The sequence below is a fragment of the Nicotiana tabacum genome, chromosome 5 (assembly GCF_000715075.1).
Source record: "Nicotiana tabacum cultivar K326 chromosome 5, ASM71507v2, whole genome shotgun sequence".
Lineage (NCBI taxonomy): Eukaryota > Viridiplantae > Streptophyta > Magnoliopsida > Solanales > Solanaceae > Nicotiana > Nicotiana tabacum.
In genome coordinates, this window is record NC_134084.1 from 26,780,123 (window position 1) to 26,787,924 (window position 7,802).

The 7,802-nt window shown below is 36.6% G+C and overlaps 1 protein-coding gene across 1 annotated transcript; it reads right to left on the bottom strand.

The window, feature by feature from the left end:
- Positions 1-812: 812 nt before the first annotated feature.
- LOC107759151 (endoplasmic reticulum oxidoreductin-1) lies at positions 813-7,379 on the bottom strand. The gene is made up of 9 exons (XM_016577024.2): positions 7,001-7,379; positions 6,099-6,230; positions 4,676-4,931; positions 4,207-4,317; positions 3,215-3,333; positions 2,461-2,565; positions 2,172-2,374; positions 1,689-1,812; positions 813-1,352 (listed from the first exon to the last, which is right to left on the bottom strand). The coding sequence occupies exons 1-9, from the start codon at positions 7,163-7,165 to the stop codon at positions 1,173-1,175; spliced, it is 1,395 nt and encodes a 464-aa protein (XP_016432510.2). The 5' UTR covers positions 7,166-7,379; the 3' UTR covers positions 813-1,172.
- Between the last annotated feature and the right edge of the window lie 423 nt (positions 7,380-7,802).

A 7,802-nucleotide genomic window follows, 5' to 3' on the forward strand; every position in this document is an offset into this window, starting at 1 on the left:
CTTTCTGTTGGTAGTATGTTTTTATGACTAACCGTTGTTTTCTTTCATTGTTGATCACCTTACTATCTTGCTATTTTTATTCTGCTTTTATATGGCTTTTTGGTACTGTCCTTTTTTGTCTATATTTTCATTAATGTGGTGTTTATACTTCCCTGAGTCGAGAGCCTAAAGGAAACAACCTCTCTATCCTCACAAGGTAGGGGTAAGGTCTGCGTACACATTACCTTCCCCAGACCCCGCAGTGTGGGATAATATTGGGTATGTTGTTGTTGTTGTTGCTTGTACCGCTTCATGCTTTTGTTCCTTTCTTTTTCACTGCTGGTTGTGAGGAGAGTTCTTTGGTGCATTATAATTTCCATGATTAGAGTTTCTTTCCCGACCACGACCCTGACCACAACTGGGGCCATGACCTCTTTCATGTTTAGCTCGATGGAAGTTCGTCTCATTCGCCTCAGGGAATAGACAAGAACCAGTAGATCGGCTTCTATGGTTTTTCATTAATATCCCGTTATGTTTCTCGGCCACGAGAAGACACCAGTTCTCCAATTCTTCTGGTCTTGTATTACATTCTCTCCACTTGCAGGGTAGCTAGTGTTTCAAATTTCCCTACATGGTATTTTTTATTTCATCATTGAAACTAGAATCGTCAACACGTATAAGGCATGGGTTTTACATACAAATTTCTCCTGTATCATATAAAGATGCACTTTCTTTAAGCAGCTCCAACAATACACTGAACAGACAACTGCCTTCGAAACTCTTGCAGAAAACGTCTATCACATAACATATAAGTTGCAGTAGCATGATCTGTAGCACTATAACCGCAATACGTTGAACTAAAAATTGAAAAGATTACATTTTACATATGTTTCTATGAACTTGTCGTGTACAAGATCAATCATTCTCACAGAAAGAAAAAAAAGGGAAAAGAGAGAAAGCAGCTTGTAAGTCCTGGTTACAAAACACCCCCAACCAGAAAAAGAAAAAGAAGCTCCACCTTCAATAGGGTTGTTTGAAAGTCGAACTTCTTGTTCTTGTCGATACAGGAGGCAACTCCCATCTCTAACTTGGATATAGGGAAGACAGCAGTTTCTATTGTTGAACTTATTTATATCTTTTCCTCATATTCGGTAGTAGCAAAACAGCATAGTGTGCAACCGGAGTTGCCTCCACTATGATAACTGTACATTAGTATGTTCCCCTGTCATCGACGGTTGATCACTAGGTGTAGAAATTTGTGTTCTCATAACATTTTCGAGCGAAGGCCCCATATCATGTACAAGCATAACAGATTCTGAAAGCCGATTCAGTAAGTTAATCAATGCTATAACCTCATTCCGTTGCAAATGCAGCTGAAACAATATACAAACAGGAAAAATGGCCTCCATTAATCATTTGCTTAAGCAATAAGTAACAAACTACTAAGAAAGTCAAATGGAAGATGCAGAAACACATGCCATAAGTTTTGATCTCTTTCCTTTTCTTTTGAACTTCTAAGAAAATCTAAGGAAAGTACATGTATAAACACAATACGCAACCTTAATGAACGGAAACTAAAAGTACCCATACTATTGCACATATCTACAAGGATGGTACAAACTGTTGATCATTAATTCATATAAAACAGAATAAACTAGAAATTGTTTTAGATAAGGCTAATGAGAGTCATTCTTCTGCAAAAAACTTACAGTTTCACCTAAAGGTTCTGGACCATTGACGGAGAATAGGATCTTTAATGCAGTACCAAGACCAAGAACCTGAAGCTTTCCCCAAAGACGACATTTTTCACATCCAATGCAGTCCATCAATGCACTACAATTTTGGTCAGATACCATAAAAAACACATTAATAGATAGTATACCACCAAGATGTCCAAGCAGAAGATCTAGTATAGTGTCTCAACAAGGTAAATGATGTATCTAGAAGGAAAACTGCAGACCGAATTTATTCTGCTCCCAATGAAGTTAAATCAAGTAACATGTATGATCATGTTCACAAACAGATAATACTAATCCAACAATAACAGATGAGAAGAAGCAAGACAATTAAGAACAAGATTTTCTTCATTGTAGGGAGGGACAAAAGGTAAAGGTTTTTCGAGGTGCATAAACACAAGTTAGAAGCATTCTATTCTAGAGAAGTATCAATCAGCTGGGATATCGATTGAGGACCTGATGTTTCTGAACTGCGTCTGAATTTGCTGCAACAGATCAGGCTCGCTTTGACCTTTCCATAACCCCACTTCATCAAAAGGTAAAGGACATGCAGCTTGCAGTTTGGGATTGTAAACCAATTGCTTCATCCAAGATTGTGTTTTTAGGTCGTCCTCCAGATTTCCAGTATCATATGAAGCCTGGTCCAAGTAGTCTGCTGCCTACAAAATATTAAATTAGTTATCAGTCATCATCATTGCTGTTGCTGCTCCTCTCCCATAGCAAGCATATAGATTAAAATACTCACTTTGGTAACAGCACGGAGCACAAACAGGAAAGTGAAGTATAGGTTGTTGACGCGGTCTGGGAATTGTAAGACGCGGTCATACATCAATGTAAGATTCTGTCCCCGCTGAATCATAGCAAAACCAGAAGAAAACAGGATTAGTGTCAGACTGACCATTATCATTGCAAAAGGAAGCTGCTATTGTCCAATCTCAGGAAGAACTTTATTGGCTATAAACATGTGAAGAGACTTGTGATCATTTCTTCAAGACATGTGACGGGATGTTTTGATGTGTTCAACAGTGCTGAAGACAATGAAAATCCATCTTGACTCCAGGTAAACAAAAGTTTCTCCTAAGTATGACAGGAAAACTCCAATACTTGAAATTAGTCATATTTTCCCAACACTCCTTCCTTTTTTGGGGGGGTGGGTGGGTTGTCAAGAAACTGTCACAATCATATTATTAAGACAAAGAGAAGGATGAACACTGAAAAATAGGAACGTAGAGGAAATTTCAGCATGACTTTTCTCATGATAATAAATTCACAAACAAGAAAGAAAAGGTTGTTACAGCTTATGAATTTTCAATCCCTCACAACCATAATTCATCTAATCAAATACCACCTAAGAATTATTGCTTTGACAGATTGAACATTTTCCATATCCACATAAGAAATAAACTCTTGGGAAAGATTGTCCTCACAATTGTTGCACAATAGGTACACTTCCTAGATAAAAAAGCCATGACGGAAAACAAGTGGAAGGGTCCTAATACCGTGTTTGATGCTTCGTCAAGCAAGTAATCAGCAGCTATGTGAATAGAAATTGAAGAGTGGAGGCCAGATATTAATTTATACAATATCTTTTTCTCTGGGCAAATCTCTCCAGATGGATCTGCAAAACATATCACAGGTTAATAGTGGAACTTCAGAAGCTGATGCAAAGTAAATCAGAAATTTTCCCACGGGTCATGTAGGAGAAGCAAAACTATTCAGCCTTAGAAATTTGTTATTGAAATACTGTAGATTCCAAGATTAATCTGTCAGCAAGTTCTGAACCCAAAATTCCAATACTTCTCAGTCATGAATCTCCATATAAACGAAGTTTAGCCGATCTCTCCAAACTGGATGTACACCATGTTCACCCAATAAACATGCATATTCACTCAGAAAGGTGCAACAAGAAATGTCAAAAATCATTGACCTTTGATAGACTGACATATCACTTGATCTTTTCAAACCAGGAAAGAGTGCGTAAAGTTGGTCCTTTCCTTACTTAGTTGAAGTCACCTTATAATAACCCTCCTCATAATTAAGTTAACAAATACGGCAATTTCAATCTCAGACATTACATTCTTCCAGTTATTGCTAGTAACATTGCAAGTCTACTTAAAAAGCATAATGCTTTAGACCCCTCCTCATAATATTGATAACTAAATTATGTCAACTACAATACGAGGTGACTAAACTTCATCATAGGTAGTACATCAAAAGTATTCTGAAAATTCTAACACAGTAGGAGAAAAGAAAGTGTAACAACCATATGTCTAAGCATAGAAAACTGTGCAGGCATTATATAAATCAAAGGAACTATCACTATCTTAAAGGTGCTAGCTCACCAATGCATGTTCTTCACATCCATTATAAGATGTCTATACCCAAAGACATAGAGCCAGGCAAAGAATAGAAGAGGAGATAGAGAAGTGGAACAGTTCCATACTGATACAAAGAAGAAGCTAAGAGGTAAAAAGTAAATGAACCAGCTTACATTTAGGGCAGTTTTCTATATAGATAGCATCCCATATTCTTCTAGCAGATGGACCACTGTACCCAGTGTAGCGTTCAGGGTTCAACTGGAGATTAACATATGTCATTTCAGCTGAAAGTGAAAAAAAATAATATTAATCCTTCCCAATTTCAGAAAATATTACTATGATGCAGGCGAAATTACAAAAAGGGATTTAAGAAGGCGAAAAATGCATAGCAGAAAAAATGGGTTAACTCTGCCGCAAAGCAGTGACCCGTGCCTGAAATTGAATTGCAAGGAGGCCTGTAAATTTTCCACACTGTGCAGATGAGTGGTCTTAAGTAGTGGAACTAACGAGTCAAGTATTATACAACCAGTACTTCAGTTAATTTATCTATTTTCTTTTCTGGTGGTCTCTTTTTTCTCCGTTTTTCTTTCATTTTGGGTGGGCAAGGATTGGAGCTATATACAACCATAGAAAGTGAACAACCATTATCTGTCTCATCATCATTCGTCCATGGGTTGTCCACTTCCACCCAGCCTTTGAATGCTTTGGAGTCTATTGTACGATCAACAGCTGCCTCAGGGTTTTCTTCTAGACAGACTAGATTACTTGAAGAAAGTCGATAACTCTGCGCCTTAAATGGCTCAGGAAATTCATTTTCTGGGCATTCACAAACACTGCAGTCTCGTAAATGGCACATTCCATCATCTGGCCAGAATGGACAATCACACCACAACTTAACCTGCAAACTTAAAACACGGGGTGGATAAAAATGGAACTGGATATTGAGCAAGCAATCAGCAATGCATCGTGAGAAGGTTTAAAAATAGAAAAGAAGCAAGTGACGACAGCATAAACAGTAGGCTGCTAATGTTCTTGTTTGAAGCTGAAGCTTATGTCATCGAATTATACATGAAATCAATGACATAAAGTTGAAAGAGAACCACAATCCTTATTTAAGAAAGAACAAGAAAATACAGAGATGGAAATTGAGAAGTATATCATAGGATGCCATTAAAGAGGTATCATGGAGATGAGCACCCTTTTCCTGCCTTATTCAAGAGAAACTTCAAACCTTCCTGTTCCAGCCAAAAAAGAAAGTAGCTTGCAACTTCACAGGCTTTCATGGAATAGATCTTGTCGGAAGCGTCTGTATAATTTAAGCGAAGGATTTCTCCTTGATAAGGCTGAAGGCTTCTTGACGAGCTCGGTCGAGATGCTCCCTTCAGATGGAGCAAACAAATTTTGGGTGTGATACTTATTAGTTGTTGTTATTGATATCAGAATCAAGGGCAGCCCAGTACAAGTGCAATCTAATCATGTCAACTTGAACTTTCTCCTGTCTATGCAAAAAAAAAAAATCTTTGGCATCCAGTTGAGAGAATTGATTAAAGCAAAGAATAAGTTCTGTGATGTTATTGGTTACCATGAATGGCTAGCCAGAAAAATCTTCTAGATGCTCCCCATATTCAGATCGAGCTAATGTTTTAATATTGGAGATCTTATTTTCCACCTTCGAGGCATACATGACTGTCTTTAGATTGCAAATGTTTCAAGTACTTGCAGTTCGGAAGCAGTTTCCAAGTAGATAAAAGTTTTTGGATGCAACAAGCAATAGGTTCAAGTGGGATCAATTTATTGCTGATTAGATGTATGCTTTCCAGCATCCCATTATCTTCTGCTTTACTGCTGTCTCAGAATCTGTCCTAAAGTGGTAAGTAATAAGCTATCCCAGCCACCTCTTCTGGATAGTCTGATTCGTGAACTAACAGACAGTAAAGAATTTCTAAGCGGTAGGAACATATTAGCATGTACAACTGACAGCTCAAATGGTTTTAATTCTAAGCAGATTAAGTACATGAGCACGCTAAATATTTTCCACGAGATCGAGATGTGATTAAATGCATACCTTGAAATATCTGAAAAATGGTGTTTTAACAATTTCTTGGAGCAATGGATGTAATACTTCATTGTTAAGATGATTCACAGTCTCGTAGTCACAACAACAGTCTTCCACAACCCCACTATACTTGCCTGCCCCCTGCAAATATTTTGCCATAGCAAAACCCAACTCAGAGAAAATTCACTTCTATAAATTTCAAAATTAAAAATTTTGAACTTCATGCCATCACTCTAAGACTGAATTTCTTGTAGTATTGATCCATCAGTCCAAATAATCCATCAAATCAAATAATAATAATAATAATCTCAGCTTAAAAACTAGAGCTAGACCAGGAAACAAATAGTAAAATATTACTACCATTTACTATCTTTTTCCAGAAAAATCAAACAATTAGGCAAGTCATACATTCTTTTTCTTAATCTCCAAACGGAGAAAAAAAATGAATTACATCCCAACATAGGGAAACACAATCCATCAATTAATCAACTAAACCTCAATGCCAAACTATACAATATAAATCACGTATATATTCCGCTCTAATAGGGCACAATCTTTCTTGTAATAGAGTTGAAATTTTCTATGAGTATAAAAAATATTCACACAATCAGGTTACACTTAAAAGGTAATTATAGGTAGCTTTATTTAATTTAATATCCTAAATAAAGGAAAGTAACCTGTTATAACTTATACTGATGGTGAAAGTGCATATAACTTAAATCCTTTGTGATATAACATTATTTATATTCCAATAATTTGAACTTCATGTCATCATCAATTTAATCTACAAAGCTCAATAACTCTGAACAATCCCAAACAGTGTCATTTCTTCGGATAATAAACCAAAAAAAAGTCATCAATAACAATAACGTCAGCTGAATAGTAATTATAAATAAACCAAAAAAAAAAACCTGAGAACAGTTGCATCTTTTGCCAGTGCTACTGAAGGGATGGAATGTACGGAATTTGGTGGTACTGACGAAAACAGCGAAGAGTACAACAATTAAAGCACCAATAAACCATGCGTATTGAATTCTACAAGTATTCTTCTTCTTATCAATTTCGGGCTTCGCCATGCGGATTTGAAGCAGCGTTTGGTCGCTAAGCGAAATCGGCGAATGTGAAGGAAGAAACGGACATGAAAAAAAAATGAAATTCCAACTATGGAAATGGAAAAATGCCAGGGGCGGTTAGTTAACGGTTTTGATTAGGCGGTCTCATATGGAAATGAAACAAAAAGGGAAGAAAAAAGAATTTCCTTCCCCACCTCCCCCCATTTACTCGTGTTGAGGGATATAAAATAATAGTATAAGTTATTAAGAACCCGTTTAGCCAAAGATTTTATCAAAATAAATTTAGATTTTATTTGGCAAACACATGTTTGACCATAAATTTTGCCTACAATTTGGCAAAATCCCAAATCCCAAAACCAACTCAATAGCTGGTTTTGGGCCAAAATATCACTTTATTACATATTCTTAAAATGGGGCATTTGTATCTATACCCGCTTTTTGTGTCATTTTTAATTTGTGCCCGCTTTGCAAAAAAATTTGCAAGCGTACCCATTTTTTCGCATAACTTAAGCATACGGGGTTAAAGTAGCAAAGACAATCATACAAAACTTCAGCATTCTAGTAGTCGGGCCTGAAGTTCAGTTCTAGAGTTGAAGTTTTTGTTTTGTAACTGGCGATCTGAAGTTTTTGTTTGTAACTG

Bases quoted from the DNA above. Each gene is read 5' to 3' on its own strand.
- LOC107759151 (XM_016577024.2), bottom strand. From the start codon at position 7,165: ATGGCGAAGCCCGAAATTGATAAGAAGAAGAATACTTGTAGAATTCAA. The intron at 6,231-7,000 runs GTTTTTTTTTTT...AAATATTTGCAG, and splicing joins AAAGATGCAACTGTTCTCAG to GGGGCAGGCAAGTATAGTGG. The intron at 2,375-2,460 runs GTGAGTATTTTA...AATATTTTGTAG, and splicing joins TGCTCCGTGCTGTTACCAAA to GCAGCAGACTACTTGGACCA.